Raw genomic sequence first — 22,316 nt, forward strand, 5'->3', positions numbered from 1 at the left:
AAAAAATGTTTAGTAAAAATGTCTGTTTTGGTTTTTGGTACAGGGTTATACTCCAGGAGTACTTAAATACTGAGCCACATCACCAATAATTTTTTATTTTGAGATAGGGTCTCCCTAAACTGCTGAGGCTGGCTTCGAACTTGCAATCCTCCTACCTCAAGCTCCCAAGTTTACTAGGATTGTAGGCACGTGCCACCACACCTGGCTCATAAGTAGTTTTTGGTTTGTTTTTTTTTTTTTTACCTCGGGGGTCAAACCCAGGGATTTGTGAATGTAAGGCAGATGCTTTGCCACTGAGCTACATCCCAGGCTCTGGTCTCAAGCCACATCCCATACTTCTGGTTTCAAACCCTCTCTTCAGCTTCCCAAGCAACTCAGACCTACAAGCACTTGCCACTGCACCCAGCTCACATGATTTTTTCAAAAAACCCAAAGCACATGAACTAACATTGTACATAGTAAAACACTAAAAATATACATAGTTAGGCAGGTGAGGTGGCACATGCCTGTAATCCCAGTAGCTAGGGAGGCTGAGGCAGGATGATCAAGAGTTCAAAAGAGTTCAAAGCCACCTCATCAACCTAGGGAGGTCTCAACCAACTCAGTGAGACCCTGCCTCTAAATAAAATATAAAAAGAGCTGGGGTTGTGGCTCAGTGGTTAAGCGCCCCTGGGTTCAATCCCCAGTAGCAAAAAAAAAAAAAAAAAAAAAGCATAATAAATTGAAAGTTGAAATCTGAAAATATTAACTTACTTAACTTAGACCTGACCTTTCTCAACTGATGTCTGAATGTAAATATAGGAAACAATATTCTTAGCTGTTCTAATCACAAAGGTAAGTTCTAAGTTTTAAAGAGTATATTTAAAAGAAAGCTAATTACATTCCAAAAGAAATTTTTACTGGAAGCTAAAAATTTCTCACTGGTCTTAGATTAATATATACATAAATAACTTCACAGGTGAACTTTCTTTTAAAATTAATCTACATATGCTTTCTTCTTGAACTACGCACTATCAATTCTGAAATGGATTATGGTGTAGAATCAACTCTCCTTTAGTAGTTAAGAAAGGCCCTGATATTTGGGGCTGGGGTTGTGGCTCAGCGGAAGAGCACTTGCCTAGCAGGTGCTAGGCCCTGGGCTCAATCCTCAGCACCACATAAAAATAAAATAAAGATATTGTGTTCAACTACAACTAAAAAATATATTTAAAAAAAAGAGAGAGAAAGGCCTTGGTATTGAATGCTGAGAAAACTGGATCTACACTGTTTTATTAAAAACTATTCAAGGTCCCATATTTTCTCAAATATTAAATACAGGCAAGATCTTTCATATTACTCATCATACAACTGCTCACCCAAAAGTTGAATCCCTAAGTCACTTTATTAAAAACTCTCTTAAAAAAAAAAAATTAAAAAGAGTGATTCTGCTTTTGCAAAGCGATTTCTATAAAAACAATACTGAAATCATTTTATAACTTGTAGCACTGTATTAGTGGTGGCTTTTTAAGTGAATAGACGGTATATTTTTATTTTTATTTATTTTTATTTTTTAAAAAATGCCAGGCGAGCGTGCTACCGCTTGAGCCACATCCCCAGCCCCGGTATATTTTTAAATCATTAATATTCTCCTCTAAAAGCATTTTAGTTCTTAATGAAAATGATTACATTTTACATTTCTTACAAAATTTCCTTTTTTAAATACCTTTATTTTATTTTTATGTGGTGCTGAGGATCAAACCCAGGGCCACAACCCCAGCCCACAAAATTACCTTTTTTTGTGTGTATGTGTGTGGTAGGACTGAACCCAGGGACTCATGCATGCTAGGCAAGTGCTCTACCACTAACCTATATTACTAGCTTTTTTTCAATTTTGAGACAAGATCTCACCTAGTTGCCCACCCTGGTCTCAAAACTGTCAATCCTCTACCCTCTGCCTCTTCAGTGGCTCAATTTACAGGCATGCACTACCACAACCAGCCTTTCATAATTATTTTAATAGAAATATGAAATATCCACAGGATCTTCCTGAAAAATAGAATAATTCTACTCCACCTACTACACAGGGTGACAGAACATAGGAAGAATGTACTTTGCAAAACTATTACCCAAAGAAGTGACCACAACAAACCAAGTTTCCTATCTGACTTACCAAAGGCAATTTTGGAACTCCGAAAAAGCCAGTATTAAGGAAAGAAGAAATCTGTAATGGGCAGGGGATTGAGTGAAAGGGCTATATATAGAATTCAAGGCAGAGGTTTATTTATTGTTCCATCTCCCTGAATATCAGCTAGCAGTAACTAGGCAGAGAATGACTATTTCCTCCCTCAACTTTTTTTGTAAGGAAAACTGAATTCAAAGGAAATCCAAAATAGCAACCAACTGCAAAAAATGTAAGGAATTTGCTTTACAAATCATACTGTCATCCACATGACCAGGTACTTCTTTTGAAAAGAATTCCTGAAATAAATGCACTACAAATTTCAAAGCCTATTTATTAATTGCCCATTCTAAAGCTTCAGTCCCTTGTTTGGTGTGAAATTTGCACTCCCAAACACTGTGTTTACTCTTGTAACCAACATAACCCCAAATAATGATGTGAAGGTCAACAGTTTTTCACAAGAATTTTATATCCAAATACAGACAAAACAAAAGAGATAAACACAGCAAAGCAGTACAATATTTATTTACCATATCCAGCAGCAAAGTTTTTGAACCAAGACACTCTCTTTTTACAAAGCAATCTCCTTTCCCCACCCTTTACTATTTATTGTTTACAAATACCAAGTACATAGAACATCTGTTTTATGTGAACAGAGTGAAAAACATACATACAGATATATCCCAATCTGCAAAGTACTTTATTCAGTTAAGAAAGCTTAACTGAATACCACCAAACCTGTTAAACAAGACTCCTATATTCTGATAATCAAACTGCCAATCTTTCTGTAAAAATCCTAAGAAAATGACTTTGATCCTCCATCAATTTCAACAACAAAAAAAGAGTACAACTTTGGAACTTAAGAGAATTTCTTAATATCTCTGAGTATGACACTGTGACAAAGAGGAGTTACTTTTTAACCCTGAGTGCCACTGCACTGCACTGCCTCCTGCACAAGGAGGGTAAAAAGGAAAGAAAAAAATATAACAATATAGGGAAGAAAACATGAAAGGGGCAACAATAGCAAGGAAAGAAAGGAGAAAAAGCAAACAGTTGACAAAATGTGTTTGGGAGCTGCTGGAGAGAACCACTGGCATAAGGTTCACAGTTGCTACAACTCAACTCCTGCAAAATGTCAATGCAGTATCCTTCTTATAACTACCTTCATTTTTTCCAAGTTCACTCAGAAATTATCCATATATCAACACAGAGAGAAACTGGCCACATTTGGCTATACTGAGGGAGATGCTGCCAGCTGACTGAAGTGTATGCCATACTCCACTTATGCAGAGTATCCTGTCCATCTTCAAAGTTACACTCTACCAATGTCTCAATTTTCTCTCATTATTTAAGCTGCCCCAGGGGCAGAAGTGCATTGTTAAGAGTTCTCCTTAGGTTCAGTTCAGGAAAAAAACGAATAAGCTGTTCTGTGGCTGTGAATGACTATGATACAAACCAATTCCTATACAAACTACTTCTATAACCTTACAAGTACAAACAGTATCCTTGCAGGAACCAATACATTTACATGGATAATTTATCCTTTCTCCTCAGCTTAATCTCCTTCATTTCTATCCTCCTAAAGGCTATTTCTTATAATTCTGAAACCAGACACACCTCATGATGTTTCCATCTTTGCATATAATAATCCCTCTATCTTAATGCCTGGCTTCTGCTTCTCCACTGGACCAACTAACTCTTTACTAACCATCCCCCAAAACTCAGCTCAAGCATTATTAAGAAAGAAAAGCTTCCCTGACTCCTCTATCTGACCCTTTCTTTTGTTCATACTCCACCACAGGTTTTCCTCTAAATAAAGCAGTTTCCACTATCTCGTATTATTTGCTTCTCTTAAGAGAATATACTGTTTTACTAACCCTCAGTATTCCCAGACCTTCCATATATAGGTAGGTGCTGAAAAATGAGTCTGACAAATGAAAAGATGACTGTTTCCAACATAACTACAAAATAACATCCATCAAAAATCATATATGCATACCTATGCACACAAGCTCTTCATTCTCCATTCTCCTTTATTATTCTTATTATTTAACACAAGCATTTCTTAGCTTCTACTTCAGAAAAGAGACTTAGTCCATTATTAGGCTTGTAATATAGCCTTAAAATGTAAACATGAGGAACATGATCATATGGCATGAAATGAACAATCACATGCTATTAAATATGTTTATAAATGTATATAATTATCCATATCCAATATCATCCCACAGTTATAAGAAATCTAAGGATGTAGAGAAGAATAGCACAATGACTTATAAAAGAAAATCTGTATTAAGATTAAATATTTTCAAAGTACTTCCAGGTATCACCTCATTTGAGAGTAGAAAAACGAAGGCATAAGAAGTAACTTGTTACTACTGAGACCAAGACCTTAGGTACTCAAACACCACATGATTTGCACCATTCCATCTTCTTTCCATTAAGCCAATATCCTCAAGATGTCAGTAAAGAAATTTTCAGTATATATCTGAAACAAAATGAGTGCAGCAAACAAAAAACACAAACCAAAGTAAAAAAAAAGGAATTATGATTCAAATGGTAAAGTCTAAAAATGAATGAAATACAAATAAGCAATAAGTAAAACAGAAGTCAGAGAATAGGGTTCCTGACTAAAGACATCAAGTTATGAGGAGTGGGAGTATACCAATAAACACAAAATTCAAGGAAGAAAAAAGTTAGCATTTATCAAAGAGGTAAAACTTGTCTAGGGCCTTGAAAAACACATAGAGGCAGCCTAGCACAGTGCTTAAGGGACACTCTGGAAGAAGTGTACATTAAAGCTCAGTTACAACACTCGAGACAGTTGCTCAATTACTGCAAAATAAGGATGAATTTCTATCTCAAGAATGTTTAGAACATATAGGTGCTACTAAAGTAGATTTTTTCTTCTACTTCCTTCTCAGGTAGGAAGATGATGATTGGACACAAGGCTATCAAGGTGGTTCCAGGACGTTTCAGAATACATGGGAGTTGTTATAAGCCATTACAGAAATGTCAACACAGGCAATTCCATGCTAAGAATATAAAATAGACTAACATATTAACTATATTCTTACCCAATACAGAAAGGAATGGGTTGCACAGTTACTAGCAAGAACTTACTTAATGCAATTAAAACATATTTTTTTAAAACAGGAATTGAAAACTTCAAACTGTGTTTAATGAGCTGGGATGTTTTTATTTCATCATCCACATCACTACTGCCTAAATAATTAAAATACAAAGGAACCACAACATGATTATTATGTAACACATAACTACATTATAAATCAAACTAGTGAACCATCACAGACAAAAGTGGGAGTTAAAAGGAGGTCTATTTATAGCCCTTAAAACTGAACACTATAATGCAGCCATTCTTCTGGGTAATGAAAGAAAAAAGAAAGCATATGATAGCTTATGGGGAAAAAAATAGCATGTGGAAATTAGTCTCATAAAAAGACTAGTAAGAGACCTATTACATAGCAACACCTGAAGCCTTTAAGGTCAAAGTAGAATTTTTAAAATTATCACTAAATACAAAACAGTTCCTTTCACTTTTACCAAGGAATATACTCAAAGAATATTAGAAAACAAGACCACTTGAGAGATAGTCAAAGTTCCAAAAGAAACTTAAGAACTCTGAACTCTTCATAAGTCATCTGAAAATCTATCCAATAAGCCACTTGAAAGTTACCTCAGTGAAAACAGTAAAACCCTCAAGACTTAGAGAAAACCAGAGAACTGTAATATACAATATATCAAGAATCCATGGCAATGCACTTCAAATTTTTCAAATAAATTTGACCATAAGTAACACATTTGTGTGAATATGTAGAAATGAGAAAACACTGCCTGCCATTAAAAAAGAAGGCATTAAAAATTGATGAAAATAACCAAAAAACACTTTGAGACTGAACTGGTTATATATGTTTGTTTTTGTTTTGTTTTTTTAAAAAAAGCATTATGGAAAATTAGAAAATCTCTTACAATAAAGCCTAAGACATCGTATTTAGGTATACAAATACAAAGCCACATCAAAATCTGGCTACTGTACACTGGTAGAATTAAAAAATATAATCTACATCAAAGAGATTAAGAAGAGATCAGACATCCTTTTAAAGAGAAGTATAGTATAAAGGTGAAGAAAAGATCAATACAAAGAATAAAATAAGTAATATGCTAACATTATAAGGACATGACTGGACTATGACCACACCTGGATATATCTCACAGGAAGCAAACATAATTTCCAGTAATAAGATATCTCAATGTTATCAAGCATTGCTATAAAAAAGCTTTCATTACAATACAGTAAAGCAAATAAAAAGACAAAGTACAAAAACATTATCTCACTAATAAGAAAAAAAGATTTAATAAAACAATGTTATCATCATCTATCCAGGAAGGGACATATTTTAATGGTTTACATAGCTTGCTGTAACTGGAAAAAAATAACTGCAAAATTTGCATTCAGTATAGTAATCGTCATCAGTTTACTGATAACTTCCATCTGTATATTTTCTTAACTAAAAAGACTGGTTGGTTTGTGTATGTACTAAACACCATATAGAATAGATTTGGCCAAATAAATGACATGCATATGTGACAACCCATTACTGGACTAGCTACTAACATTAAGTACATAATAGTAAATTTCAAAAGATAATGGAACACAAAACAGTGCAAAAACTGGGGCAAAATATGCCTTGCATTTAAAAAAAAAGTTTTCAGTTATTGCAATCTTCTAAAAATATCTAATCTGTAATTTCAAACCTTCATCAGAATCCCAATTAATTATATCTTCAAGAATAATAAACTTGTCATTTAACCCTATAATCATCCATATCAGTACCCAACTTTACATTTAGAAGGGATTCTGAAGTTTGTCTTTTTCAACCTCACTGTTACAATACCTGAGAGGTTATCCTGGATGTGTCAGGCCCTTTAAAGACATTATCAATCAGGTCACTTAAGTACACTTCAGTAAATTATTAGTGTTGTCCAATATAAATTATTAATGTAGTCCTAATATAGAGTACTCTACAGTATCCAAGTAGCCTGAAAGAGTTTATGCTTCCCTCAAAAAGACATTTTGAGGGCTAAGTAAATAAATGAATTATACTGATAAAGAAGCTGCCACTCCATTTAAAAAAAAATTTAAATATAATGTAATTACACTGATAAGGAAGCTGTCATACATCTAAAATATATATATGTATGTATGTATATGTTGTGTGTGTGTAAAGTGTTGGCAAATTTACTGCTTTTTTAAAAATATCCTTGCTTCTTCTAACCAGTGGAACATTCACTTATCAAACATAAGCTGTGTTACCATGGCTAACAAGGTTAGATAGGAGACAAATGACTCAAATCAGAAAATCCAGAACACAAAGAGAGAAAACAAAGCTGCCTTAATGCCTAGAAAACTGGGAAAATCACTAAAAACTAAAAAAAACTTCTGTGACGTTAATTAAATAAGGGGGAGGGAAGTATACTCCACAACCTTCTGAAATTAATCAACAGTGCTAAGAGAAAACAACCATTCAGAAGGAGAGTACATTTAGATAGTGCAATTTTACAGATAATAAACCAAAAAATTAAATCACCATACAAAATTCACATAAATATCACCAGCAATATATGTGAGACTTCAAAATTTAACTTTTAAACATAAATGTGAAATTTAAAAAGGCACTTCATATAACAATTAATGGAAATAGTATTTCTCTATACATAGTAACTATAAGAAATCATATTGTCTCCATATACATTTTATGTCTAGTCAAGAATAACATTTTGAAGAAAAAGGATCATTAGACACATCCATTTTAAGAATACCAAATCATTAAACTTGCAACTATTTCAAGGCCTCCTAAAAAAAAACTAGAGGCATTTCAAATCAGATGTTAGGCTAATAGAGAATTCTGTCCCAGGCTCTGCACATGGCAGGCACAATATGAATATTATCTAATTATGAACTCTATATTCTATTGGGGTTGTCTTCCTGACAAAGTACCCACTTTTAGTTTTATAACACCATCATCATTCAAGTATGCCAGAGATTTTTTAAAAAGAATTTTTTAAAAAAGATAAATGGACTAAGGACACTGGGATATTGTTTCTTCTACAGTCAAGAAACAAATCTAGAACTAAAAGCTATGCCCATCCTCCTGCATTCTGTCCTCATCCCCATTCAACTGTCAGATACCTTCATTAAGTTTCCTATTTAGTCACCCATTTGATGATTCCCAATACCTTTTCACTTTCAAAATATTCAATTCTCTGGAAACACTTGAGCTTATCAATTGAAGTGGTTAAGTAATGTTATTTTCACTTTATTATTGAGCAACATAAATATCACAAAAGGAACATAATAGCAATGTTGTTTATGTGTTTTAAAAATATTTAAGAAAGGAAGAGCTATACAACAACGTGAATATAGTTAACTTAAAAATGGTTAAGGTGCTAGATTATATATATTTGTGTGTGTATATATACATATTTTTCTCCTTAATCACTATTTATAAGGGGAAGAAAAAGTAGAAGCATGTAAAATTGAAAAGCCAAAGCAGTTTCAGAGAATCGCATCTGCAAGTATCATTTATTTTGGTTTAGTTTTTGGAAAGTATGGGTATCTCAAAAATCATCAAGTTTGTGACATACCATCTAATTCAGGGAAAAAGGGAAAAGTAGGAACAAAACAGTGTGAAATAGGCTTAAACAGGAACATTTTGTGCAGCCACATAAAATCTTTCTAAGGTCTCTCTCTCCAATGACATCCCAGTGGCTAGTTCTTTCACCAAAGAAAACTACAATGTCAGTGTCAAGGACACAAGACTTCTTCACTGGTACAACACACTTTATATAGCTACAAAAATCTGTATCTGATTTCTTGGCCCTTATTTCTTTTCAGTAATCAATGTTCTTCTAGAGTTCAATTTGACAGACAGTTTCAAACTGAGCATTAGCATGGATTTAAAGAAGTGGATGTAAACTTTGAAAAATACAGAAAAGGTAAATATTGATTCTAGATACAACTTGGCTAAATTTGCTAAATCTGTATTAAGACTAGTTTAGGTTTAATCTACAAAAGGGACAAACAGGACCAATACAGTATCCTAAAATTATCTGACAAATTAACTTCTTCCTAGTAGGGAAATTTATGCCTTTAACCTCTATGGCACAAACACTAAGAGGAAGAAAGGCAGATAAAACAAGAGTGCTAAATATGATTATGATGGGGAAGAAGAATGAACTTCCAATAATAAACTTTTAAAAAGTGGGACATCACAAAATGCCATTACTACTGTGCAGGATCTATGGCATGAAGAAACAGAAACCACATAAACTTGTAAAATAGTGCTATATTCCATTAACAGTATCCAAAACACCTTGATCAAGCAGATAAAAAACACATATGTTTAACAAACCAAGAAATTACAGATTGTACCCCCAACCCCTGGAAATTTTTTTTTTTTTTTTTTTTTGGCTTCCAAGCAAATTAACACTAGGTGGTAATGTATTCAGACCCCTCAAACTTATATTTTCTCCATTCCCAAAGTCACTCTGTGAAGACAAAGATCTAAAGGCTGGTATACGATACAGCCATTGCCTTGAGATTGAAGAGAAGATACTGTGGAACATATAATTGAGGTATCTGCTGTCAGTTCCAGTAGAGTGGAAAACTATTATTGGGAGCAAAAACACAAGTCATCTCTTATAGTGAGTCTAGACTAGGTGACCAATAAACCAAGACACATCTCTGTCTCAATTTCAGTCTTTCAAGAAATCATTAGCAGATATTATCATTTAAATATCCAAAAACAGAGCTATGCAGCTTGTTCTCTTCAAGATAGTGACACTTTAAACCTTGAGGATTTCTCAACAAAATCTAGATTGATGGTATCTCTCTTCATTTTGATAGGGGACCAGATTGTCAGGCATGTTTAGAATTTTTACTCTTAAGAGAGTTCAGACTTGCATGCCTCGATTATGAAATAATAAATATCCTTTATTTCCAGGGCACTGATGTGCATGTCTTTACTGCATTTAATGTGTGACACATTATCAAATTCAAAGGAATTAACTTTTTAGAAGACAGGTTTTAGAAGGTCATCCTTAGTGAAAGGCCCAGATTACAGTAAGACCTCTATGACTGAGTCTCACAGCTTGTTGACATAAGAGCTTGATAGGTAAAGACTACTAGGATTGATGACAACAAAGAACTGTCTCACATATAGCTTTATGAATGGTGATGGTATTATGGCCATCAGTGTCGATGAAAGTTACTGTGAAAATTTCTACAGTGATATTACAAGTAAGAAAGTCTCTTCCCAGCTGGTATCCATAATGTACCTGTGACATCTAGCCATTCCAACTGGAAGCAAACAGGATTCAGCAAAATTTTATTTGAATTCCAGTTGACACATAGCTTGGTGGCCAGTTCTGAAGTCTCATAGAGCTTGATAGGAGTATAAACTCTTGGTGAGGTGATAATCTTGACCCAGAGACTGTAACAAATTTGACATTTCATGAAGATCTACCAAGCTGAAGCCTGAACAAGGAAGCACAGATGACCTAAAAATGAAGATTTACTCTGGTCTTAGTAAACAGAGATCTAATAGTAAGTAGATTGTTTCCATATCCAAAATCTGCTAGTTCTCACCAACAAGATTTTCCTGAGGAACAAATCTATATATTTTCTTTTAATCACAAGAGGATTCAGATTCCTGAGTGCCCTCCTCTGGACATATTTTGGACCAGAAATAATGGATAAACCTTGTCCAACCCTCTTTACAGGAAAGTCTCCACTGCTAACTTGGCCAAAAATCAGTCTTTATCATAAACTCATTCCAAAAGTCAAAAATTCAAACATTAGCTGTCATCATTCCAGACACGAATTCAGTTTTGCAATGACCTCCTACCTGTAGATCCCGTTTTGAGCTGGGGGTGGGGCAAGTAAGATAGTTAGAATCTTGGATGAGTATTCTGATGAACATGAACAGGTTATTAATTCTTGTACCCATGGCGTTCTGGAGATTCTCCCTTTTTTCTGTATCTATATGGGTGGTTTCGAGGTTTGTACCAATCTCCTTTGGAGTATCCTCTATTGTGATAATGTGCTTTCTGATCATGACTATAAAAGTATCGATGCTGGTTGTAGTATTTACTGTGATCCCTATAGTCATTTTCTTTAATACTGTTTTCTTCTGCAACAACAGCATTCACATCTTGTCCAAAAAGGGAAGTACCATCAAAGGGTAAGTGTGAGATCTTTTCCTGGGTTTTCTTAGTGAGAGATGTAAGTCGGAGCCAGGCTTGCCTCCTGTAATCAACTGCCATGGCCATAACTCTAACTACAGAATCCATTATGTCCCTAGTAGTACAAAGTTGCCAAAGACCTGCGTCCATACCATCAGATATTATACACCTTGCTTTTCCACGATCAAACTCGGGATCATGAACCAGATCCTCCATGTCTTCCCAGAGTTTTCGCTGATACTGAGTCATATAGGCCATGTAGCTAGCAGCTCGAGCTGCAATGGAGGCAGCATGGTAGAACCTACAACCCATGATCTCCATTTCTTTTGAGGTAGAATCTAGAGGAGATGTTGTATTTCCTCTTTTGCTGTGCTCCAGTGCTTCTACAATGGGGCCCTCAGCTGGTGGATTTGGTTGGAAAGGAGAGGTATCCTTGGCCACAGGATATACCCTGTGTCCCATGAAGGAAGAAGGATGGCAATCAGCAGGGTCCTTAAAAACTTCAGTGGTGGCAATTCTCAAAAGAGGATGCAAGGGAGGAACCAAGCGTTTTTTAGAGGTCACACAATCAGGTTTCCCTTCACAGGATTCTGCTTCAGATTGTAAGGTTACCCTCTTTATAACACCTCTTTGTTCCATTCTCTTCAAAAGACCTGTAAAACTGGATTGGGTGGGGTCAGTTGGCTGCCCTTTGTCATCTGCTGATGGGGATTTGCAATCAGTTTCTTCTTCAACTGTGGATAAATTTTCTTCCTTAGAGGTGGAGATGTCCCAAGGAACTGAGGAATTCTCACTTGGCCTAGAATGATGAAATCTAAAACAGCTCCGGGACTGCAGATCACGTATCACTCTGGACATCTCAGCCACTTGTGTCTGGAGATAGAGGATGGCATCCTGTCCATGTTGTGAAGCTGAAGAAGATTCTAAAGGTAAATCTTCTTTGTCCTCAGAAGAGGCCAAAGACTCTTGGGGGACCAGAGTTGGAGATGAAGGCAGAGTCTGATAATTTTGTGATGATTTAAGTGCCTCTGTCTCAGAGATCTTAATATCTGAATGATTTTGATCATTTTTCTGTTTCTCCAATGGGTTCTCAACAGCAGAAGGTTGAGAAACTGTCCTTTGTGGACTGTTGGCACAACTCCCAGAGGAGGAGCTGCTGTCTCCAATGGGAAGAAGAACATTGCAGCTAGAGCACATTTCTGGGCGATGATTCTCAGAGGATGGCACCTTAGATTCAGGCATTCTCTGGGTTATCCACATGAACAAAAAACCAAGGAAGAAAAAAAATATGCTTTTAATATGTTAACTTTCAAGTGCAGAGATGCATGTCCAGTAAGTAGAATCAATTTTTAAATTATTATAAATAAAAATGAAAGACATATCCACTATAGGTCAGTAAAGAGGTAACAGAAGTCAAATCCACAAGCTTCACTACCCCAAGCCCCAATATGAACTTTGGGCATTAATATGGAGCTCTGGCTATTAAAAAGCAGAAGGTAAACATATGCTAAATTCAAAGTGGTGCTACCCTGGCTTGCTGCTTGGTCCTGTGCTGATAGAATGATGAGACCAAGTAACAACAATTAATAAAAGAAAAACCCCACTGAACATATATAAGTCAGTAAGTGTGAGCTAATGATGGCAGAAAAAACTTGAGGAAAGTCTCACTGAGAAGAAAAAAATTGTTCTAAAACTCCCTTTTTAGTCATTTTTAAGCCTCTTTAAAAATTTTTGGTCATTCACTTTCCATGAATTTTCAAAACTTTCCAGTTGTATATTCCTACTTCATGGTTTCTAGTTTGAAGGAGCTTACATAGTTATTACCTTATTTCTTCCTCACAACAACCCTGTGAGGTAGGTACTATTTTCATCTAATTAAAAAACAAACACAACTGAGGCTAAAAGGTTTCTTAATTGATACAAACTCACAGAATTAGTAAGGAGTAAAGCTGGCTCTCAAACTCAGGTATTTTGATTCCAGATATTTTGATTCCAAGTCCAAGTCTCAACCCCCTTTATCACAGAGCAAGAAGCTTTCTGGCCACTATGAGCAAGTGTCAAGAGTTCTCTAATCCATCAAGAAAACAGCCCATTAATAAAATTTTGGGCTAAGGCAAAGTCAAATCAAAGGCAAGACTATGACAAAGGAATTCAATTAATTTAATTTTCAGAGTAAGAAAGTACTGATTTAATGATCAAACCCACAACTAGCAAGTCACAGTTAAGATGAATAATTTCAAATACATGGGGGAAAGAGGAGGTTAAAAGGGATGTAGACTAAAGTTATACACGAGCTATAAACCCCTTCCCACATTATTTCCTAAAGGATCTTCGGATATCCTTTTTTATGAGATAAAACAAGTTTTCTGTGGCCACAGTTTTGGAAGAAAGGGATCCAGTTCTACAGGGCACCAGAGGAAAGCATAGAAAAGAAAAAAGTCAAGAGGAGCCACAAAACCACAGCTGTTATTATATTTTCCTTTTATTATATATCATTTCCAGGGCTTAGAACTTCCTAGAACCATTTTAACTTTTCACATCCTCAGTGAGATAACGGAACAAAATTGGAGTAGGAGATGTTCTTAACAAAAGACTTCTAGACTACCTATTATGGCCCATTTTAACAGAAATGGGCCATTCTCTAAGGCACAATAGTTCCTAAACACAACCATCACTGATTTTAAAAAATGCAAATCAAATGTAATATACTTACATCACTATGAGAGGTGCTAGGTTCTTCATCATCACTGCTGACCAGATCAATGTATTCAAGAACAGGTCTTAGTGGTCCTTCCTATAAAAGAATTGAGTAAATTTACCAGTCATGAACAGTTACTTAAACCAAAATAGCATTTAAAACAATGACTTTTTATTATTGTTTTTACTTTTTCAGTTGGGATTGGCTCTGAAGAGGAAGCCTTGTGGGTAGCAGAAATAACTAGAACAAAAGAAACAGGAAAATATTCAGTGTGTGTAAATAAAAAATGATAGGACTTAAAAAAAGAACCTAAACCCCTACAGAGTATTAAGGCCATAAAAATTGCTTGTAAAAAGGAAAATAAATACAAGAATAGTGCAAAAAAGACACAAACACTGCAATCCAATGTTTCTTAGTTGGGATGGGTATCAACAGTCCGTTAAGATATCCAAGCTCAAGGAATGGTGATATAGCTCAGTGGTAAAGCACCTGCCTTACATTTGCAAGGCCCTGTCAATCCTCAGCACCACACAAGAAAAAAAAAAAAAAAAAAGACAGTCGAAATATGGAGATATCTTTGACCAACAGCTTAGCTTCATCTCCCAATCCAACAGATTTAAACATCAAACCCAGATTCTTTCCATTCATGCTGACATTTTCATAGACCAGGCTTTGAATGTCAAGCTTAAAAACCTATGTTCTATTCTATAGGGAAAAGAGCAAAATACTTATGAACTGTGCTTCAGGAAGATTAATCTCATAGAATAGTAGGAATCATAGGGAAAGCCAAATAGATAACAGAGAGCTACAGGTACATAATAATGCAGAACAGTGGTGATGGTAAGAAGTGATGGAATAGATATATAAGAGACTATGAGTAACACAAGGTGGGGAAAAAAGAGGACTGGCTATTAAATACAAAATAAAACCAAAGAGTCAAAGAGTTAGTTTTAAGCTCCAGTGGCCAGAATACTAATGCCATTAATATAAATCCACAATGCATAAACAGAAAGCTGATTTTTTTTTTTTAGACATATTGACTGAAATAACAGTGGTACACAGAGGTATCTGGCAGACAGCTGCAAATGCAGGCTTATAACCTGGGATATGAACATACCTGCAAATAAGATATTTGGAAGCTGCTCCCCTAAAAGACTACTAAACTCTAGAACTAAATTGAAACTGTGATATTGCTTCAATGAATAATAATCAATGCTAAACATGACCAGAAACATTAAGTTCCAAGAAGATATCACTAAATTTGGCAACAGTACATTTTTAAATGTCTTTCTGATAGCAATGCTAAATAAAATAATGAGCACAGAAACCAGAGAGAATGTAGAAAAAGTAAGAAGAGAATGAGGTAGAAAGGATCATTAGTAAAGATTATTCTTTCAAGAAATTTAGGAAGAAGGAACAAAAAAAAAAGAAACATGGGTCAAAAATATGGCTGAGAGAAAAAGATTTCTTAAAATGGAGACAGCTGCTGACTAGATATCTAGTTAATGATTCTTTCCCCCCCCCCCCAAAAGCAGCAAGATGGCTTTTTTCTTCCTAGGCTATGAGTTCTGCCCAACTGGAAAACTGCTAACCTTTTGGGCAGTGATCCAGACACTAAGAGAAAATCAATGGGCAAAACTTCTAGGCAGGGAACTGCAATTAAAAATGAGAATTTTTGCTCAAAGTTGTAAAGATGAATAAGAGAAAGAGAAGTAAAAGAAAAAGGAAAGGAAAGGCAAGGAGAATAGAAGAAAAGAACAGGAGAACAGATATTCTCAAATATATGGTCAATAAAGCTACATTACCTGTCTTAAGACTAAAACCTATTGGCGTGAACATACTTTATACATAGAGTTACGAAAAATTGTGCTGTGAATGGATAATTATGATTGTAATGCATTCCACTATTGTCAGGTAAGAAATAAAAATTTTTTAAAAAGTCTAAAACCTAACCCTGATATTAAGTCAAAATCATATTTTCAACTCAAGAAAGAAGCAGGAGATAAAATGTAAAACTTTTCCCATTCACATCATTTCCTCTCCTCAAGAAATGTGATTTAGGACCTTTCATTAGAGTAAATAGTAAAGAAGAAAGTCCCCAAGTAGCCAGAAATACAGACGCAAGGGCAGAATTTCCATGAACAAAAAGTAGATAAAGAAAAAAGGGAGACAAAAGGTAATAAGACATAAGGCAAAGTCAAAGAGGCAAGAAAAAAATGTAATAAGGGAAAAAAATGGTCACAAATCAGACTGAAAAGTAGCTACAAAGGGCTCGGGGTGTAACTCATATAAGAGTGTTTGCCTAGCACATGCAAGGCCATGAGTTCAATCCTCAATATCACAAAACAACATCAACAACAAAACATACTTTTAAAAATGCAGAAATAGAAGAAAGACCAAGAGTAGGGACAGTGAGAACACTATCAGAAATTTACTAGAATGAACCATTTTCAAACTATAAAAGACAATCCCATACAATTCATAGTAATTAAGACAGAAAAATAAAAGAATCGAGATTTTAAAAAATCAAAATTGTGAATTAGAATATCCACTCACTCAACAAATAATTACTGATTTACAAATGTAGAATGAGAAAGGAAACACAAACAATGCATAGGCTAAATGAAAAAGGAAAGACAAGTTTATACATAGATACATCATCCTCTAGCTAATTTTCACTATAAATTCACAAAACTTCCATCATAAACTTATCAAATATTCAGTCCTCCATTTATTTTACTACTATATAACATTTACTAAGCCCTGTATCGAGCACTGTAATAAACTTCATGCACATTATCTCATCCCAATCCTCTCAACCGCTTTAAAAGTCAGATTCTGAATTATCCCATTTAAAAGAGGATAAAACTTATTGAGGTACACATGGTTATCTAAACGCATAATTGGTTCTGTATTCACTATAATTCTGAGACATTTGAAAGTATAATCCTATTTTTAAACCAATGATTATTACTTGTTTCCAAGACAACATATTTTCTTTTCCTTCAATAAGAAAAAAAGGACTACCTGCTATTGCCCCCATTTCTGAATATTATAACACTGACCAAACATAAACTACTAATAATACCCAAAAAATAATGCCTATAATGCAAATACCAAGGAAAAAAATCTCTATATTTATGATTTTATCCTTAGCAACTACAAATGCATGTGGTCCTCCAGCTATTTTTTATTTGAATTTATGTTATTAAGTAATAAATCATCCCCATACCCTCTGATACCAATAAGGATTCAACTTCTAAAGCCATACAAGTTAGCAGCAGAGGCACATGTACAAGCATGACAAAACATTTGAGGAACACAGTTTAACTAACATTGTAATTTTTAAAAATATGCTTTTAATAACAACAACAAAAAGTTTTCATTCCTGTAATTAGAAAACTTGATTCTCAGAGTGCAAACACCAATTTTCTACTTGGAAAGAGAGATTAATACATTAAAATATGGCCTACAGAAAAAAAAACTAGTTTAATTCAAACAAAGAATTCTCTAAAACAAGGACTATGATTTAAGTGTAAAAGTAAAAACCTAACCTAAAACCCTAAATAATGTGTTGTTGTTTATTCCATATAGGTAAGTAGGGGCTTATTTTACTTCCGCAGTCCAACCCAGTTCAAGATTTCAAATGGCTCCCAGTTGTCTACTTTATAATTTAAATTTGGTCCAGTACTCAAGTTCTGTATCATTGGCCCCACTTTAAAAACAAAAATATCTCATCCTCCAAGCACACATAATCCTGTTTACCCATTTTCATGTCCTTCTCCTTCTATTCCAAATTGCCCTTTTAAATGTATACAAATAACAATTAAATATACAATAAACTATCACCTATGCTACAGTGACAAACTGTAAAATCTTTTAAAAATCATTTTTAAAGCACTAAGTACTCTTTATAAAAGATCTTTCTACTATCACTTTGAGTTATTTACTTAATTCTCTTCTCCTATCTCAGCACTTCCACTAAAATATTTCTATTTAAGGGTAGAATATATTTCCAATTAATCTATTTAGGTCTAAGGTACTTCACTCACAGCTTTGCACTATGAACTGCAACACTACTTTTGTTTAATAAGTGAATTACAATGCAAGAAATCAGCAAAAGATAACCTCACTTTTTGCAAAAATCCCTCGTATTAGTATTTACTTTTAACTACAGGCCCCTCAAGTTATTTATGAAATTCTGTCTCGACATTATTGATTATTCCCACATTTTCAATGAGCCTATATAAATCAATAATCCTGACTAAAACTGACATCTTCTGTGCTGTTATAAAGCTTAGAATAGGTTCCCTCAGCAGTTTTTATACCTTTATATTTATAGTGGCAAAAGAAACAACAGCTATTAGCTGTTAACAGCTATTAGCTGAACAGTTTTTTTGGAAGCAAATCAGAAAAGACCTACTGTTTCAAAGAAAGACACAAAGGTGGTGGTTGAATAAAAGAAGCATTATTACTACACAAAAAATGCAAATAACAGATCTATATGAAAAAATTTTGTTAGAATACCATTCTTCATTTGGGCACTGTTCAAATGGGTATATTGACCTTGCAAAAATCAATCAAATAAGTACACTTACTGAACTGTGCACATCTCAATGTATTTCATCACAATTTAAATGAATAGGCTCATTTTCATATCCCCACATCTTTCCTTCAGGTATATTGTATTTGGCTTCAGGTTCAATATTTTGCAAACCACAGAAAGTCTGCTGTGCAACCTTGTAAATTCAAGGTGGGAAAATTAGATTTGAATGAGGCTAAGAAATCCAAACCAGAGTAATCAAGAAGTGATCACATAATGCACTTTTTGTTATCTTTAGAACTCAAGCAGGTAACTATTTTTCATCATTGCTGGATTAAACATTACATGGAGGACTCAAGTGTATAACTGGGTTACAGAAAAAAAGTACAAGATTCTGCCTCTGAATTTTAATTATTAAGGTATGGTTGTCATTTAAGCATTACCACTTAAACACAAAGAAATGTATTTTAATAGGTTCCTTCTAGTATTCTAACCACACTTAAAACATGTAATTCATTTTCCATTTAGGGCAGTCAAATCACTGAATCTTTATCTGGAGAAAGAGAGAGAGAGTATCAAGTACAATATACTGTACATTCTTTATTCTTCCTGCAAAGATATTAGTAACTTTCTATTTTAAAATAAAATTTAAATTAAAAGACTACGTTTAAGCTAAACAAAACCCTACAATAACTAGTTACAAGCTATAATGCAACTCTTCATTCAAAGGGTACAAAAAAATATTTATTCTTTGAACCTTATTTTTATATATTATGTCTGTTTTTCAAAAGTTCAGAATATCATTCCTAATTTTATTTGCATGAGACATCAAAGTAAATAGTTTGTTCACAAATATACAGATTCCGAAAAAATGGAAATGTGTGTCCTAAGAACCCATAAAATCCTATTATCGAACATACTTCAGCCAGGCAAATTACTACATACCTGTAATCCCAGCAACTCTGAGGCAGAAGGATCACAAGTTCAAGGCCAGGCTCACCAATTTAGCAAGGCTCTAAATAACTTAACAAGACCCTGACTCCAAATAAAAAAGGAGGATGGAGTGGGATGTAGCTCAATGGTAAAGTACCCCTAGGTTCAATCCTCAGCACCAAAAAACAAAACATACTTCAGCCCATGCTTAGAGTGCCCAAGCCCTAGGTTCCATCTCCAGCATCCTGCCCCAAGAAAAAATACTTCAGTACAGAATGAAGAAAGTAGCAGGATATAATGCACTCACCCCAAATTCTTAAAGTTCCAGACAAAATGATATAGTACAATGGGCACTGGCAATGGGAAACAAAGTCAAGAAAACAATCTTGGAAAGGAGTCCCTTCACAACAAATATTAAAACACCATACAACAACAGTTCACTACAATAGCCCAATGTTGGGGAAAATATTGTTCAATAACCACTTTTATATAGTTGGCCAACAACATCCACAAATACAAAACAGATGTACAAAGAAAAATTATAAAAACTACAACTATTTCATTCCAAAAGAGAGTATGGGGAAGGATTCTCTATAGCTTTAAGCAGAGTCACTGTAAAAACTTAACAGCTACAGATAAAAATCAGGCAAAATACACCACATGCTGTTTTTCCCAAACCAAAGCTTTATTGTGTTCAGAGATCCAAATGTCCTGAACTTGTTCAAAAATGGAGATTCCTAAGCCCGACTTTGAATTTCTTTCTGACTCAGTAAATCTGGAGTTGGGCTCAAGAATTTGAAAGTTTCTATTTCCTAACACTTGAAAACTACTGCCTGTGGCAAAGGACAAAAACAGAAAAGAAAGCATGCTCCTGGTGATGCAGGATTCATTATGTGCAATTGTTGCACTATGCTGTAACATGATGATCTCAGAGGTTAGTCAAGTCCTCAAGCTGAGTTCCTACACACCTTGTTTTCCACCTCTCTCCCTCCCTCCTAGTCCTGTGTGTCACCTTTGAGAAGGCATTCTTGCCCCCATTTTAAATCACACAGTCTGTAAGTTTACAGAGACCAGAATTTTGTCTGGAGTAATCATAAAATGGATCCAAATGAGGGCACCGGAGGCCTCAATAAGAGGCCAATACGTTCAATAGGCCATGCTCTTTGTGATGGCTATTGTGGTGGCTCAGATATCTTTCCTGGTAAACTCCTTAATCCTACACCATGTCCCACAGTGTCCAGCACCCAGGAGACATCCTTACTATTCGTTGAATGATGAATGACCAGGTCAGTAAAACTGCACAATGCCTTACACAGTCTTTTACTCTGGGAAAAGCCCGATTATCAGTAGCTACTTACACTAACAAACTGAATGTCATCTTCGTTTTCATCCGTTGTTGATTCAGATGCCTCAGGCCCAGCTGGAGGGGCAGATTCTATTATCTACAAAAATAAGCCAAAACATGCTTATCTATTCAGCTATACACTTGTAGGGAGAGATTTTTTCCAAAAAGGACGATTGAGACAAAAGCTTGGACGGAAACTGAGCACAAACGCACGCAAACGCCACGAAGAACTGAGTCGAGGAAGCTCGGTTTTGCTAAGGCGTCGTGCAGCTGTAGTGAATGGCCCTCGAAAAGGAGTGACCAGCGCTCAGAAGGTCCCCACCTACTCCAGGAGTAGGGATGCAAGCTCGCTACCCAAGGGCAATCCTGACTTCAGCCGTCGCTGGGCTCCCGGGGCAGAGCGGCGGCAGCAGGAACTAGGGGCCAGTTCAGGGGCCGGGGGCGGCCGGGCGGCCATTGTTGCCGCAGGTTCCCGGGGCACGCACGCAGCAGGCCCGAAGGCCCCGCTCCGCCCTAGATGCTGAGGCGCAGCGCCCCGAGGCTGCGGCCGAGCACAGGCCTCAACCTCACCAATCTCGAAACCCTCCGCGGTTCGGCTCCCAGAACGCGAAGGCCCAAGGCCCTGCTACTCACCTCCGACCCTGGGTCTCCCATTTCTCCAACGGCTTGACAGCACCACCACTACTGCTGTCCCTGCCGCCGCCGCCGCCGCTGCAGCAGCCGCTGCTGTCCCCGCTGCCGCCTCCGCCACGACTTCCCTTCCCGCCCTGCACCACCCTGACCCGCCCCTGCGTGAGCGCTGACGCAGCTGACGCCGCAGGCAGCACGAGACGCAAACCATAAGGAAAAGAGCAGCGGTCCTCACAGGCCCGCTATACCCCGGAGCCTCTTTAGTACACTCCAGGCCTGCCCTCCCAGCACCGCACAGGATGGTGGGAATTGTAGTTCCCATTGGCCTTGAAACCGCTCCCCCACCGCTTGGGGGGGAGAAGAGCTAACAAGGAGCCCTCAATGCCGCGCATGCGCTCCACCTAGCAGACATCAGCCATAGCTGGGCAAAGCCCTGGGCAAGACTGGATTCTGTTGGATGAAGCGCAGGAAGACTGCGTAGGATGTGGAGGAGGTTCTCCACTTGGTTGTAAACGTGAAAAGTCTGGCTCCCATAGGCTGAGACAATAACTCGAGAGACAGGAATGGGAGAAGAAAGCTTTATTGGCAATAAACTAGCAGGTGGAAAAGGGAGAGGCCTTTCACCCACATTCCATTTAGTGGTCGTAAGGGCAAATGCAGGGAGTCCAGTTTTACCCACAGCCACGTGGACACCGAAATGGTCTTTTAATTCGTGGAGTAATCAATGGGGAGATAATTTTGGAGG

At 36.2% G+C, this 22,316-nt stretch overlaps 1 protein-coding gene across 14 annotated transcripts in view; it reads right to left on the bottom strand.

Annotated features, from left to right (window-relative positions):
• The window catches only part of Znf451 (zinc finger protein 451), a 101,592-nt gene extending 79,733 nt beyond the window's left edge, over positions 1-21,859 (bottom strand). For 11 of the 14 annotated variants that reach the window (XR_013425082.1, XR_013425083.1, XM_078019838.1 and 8 more), the window contains exons 1-3: positions 21,575-21,845; positions 20,955-21,038; positions 14,136-14,216 (exon numbers count right to left, since the gene is read on the bottom strand). Coding sequence is in view for 11 of the 14 variants with exons in the window: in XM_078019838.1 (XP_077875964.1) it covers positions 14,136-14,216; positions 20,955-21,038; positions 21,575-21,595 (186 nt within the window). In the remaining 3 variants the exon portion in view is untranslated. Of the gene's footprint in view, positions 1-2,655; positions 12,668-14,135; positions 14,217-14,307; positions 14,357-20,954; positions 21,039-21,574 lie in introns of those variants that run through there. The other 3 variants (XM_005318529.5, XM_005318528.4, XM_078019839.1) reach the window with 3 other exon arrangements.
• Between the last annotated feature and the right edge of the window lie 457 nt (positions 21,860-22,316).

Source organism: Ictidomys tridecemlineatus, chromosome 8, assembly GCF_052094955.1.
Source record: "Ictidomys tridecemlineatus isolate mIctTri1 chromosome 8, mIctTri1.hap1, whole genome shotgun sequence".
NCBI lineage: Eukaryota > Metazoa > Chordata > Mammalia > Rodentia > Sciuridae > Ictidomys > Ictidomys tridecemlineatus.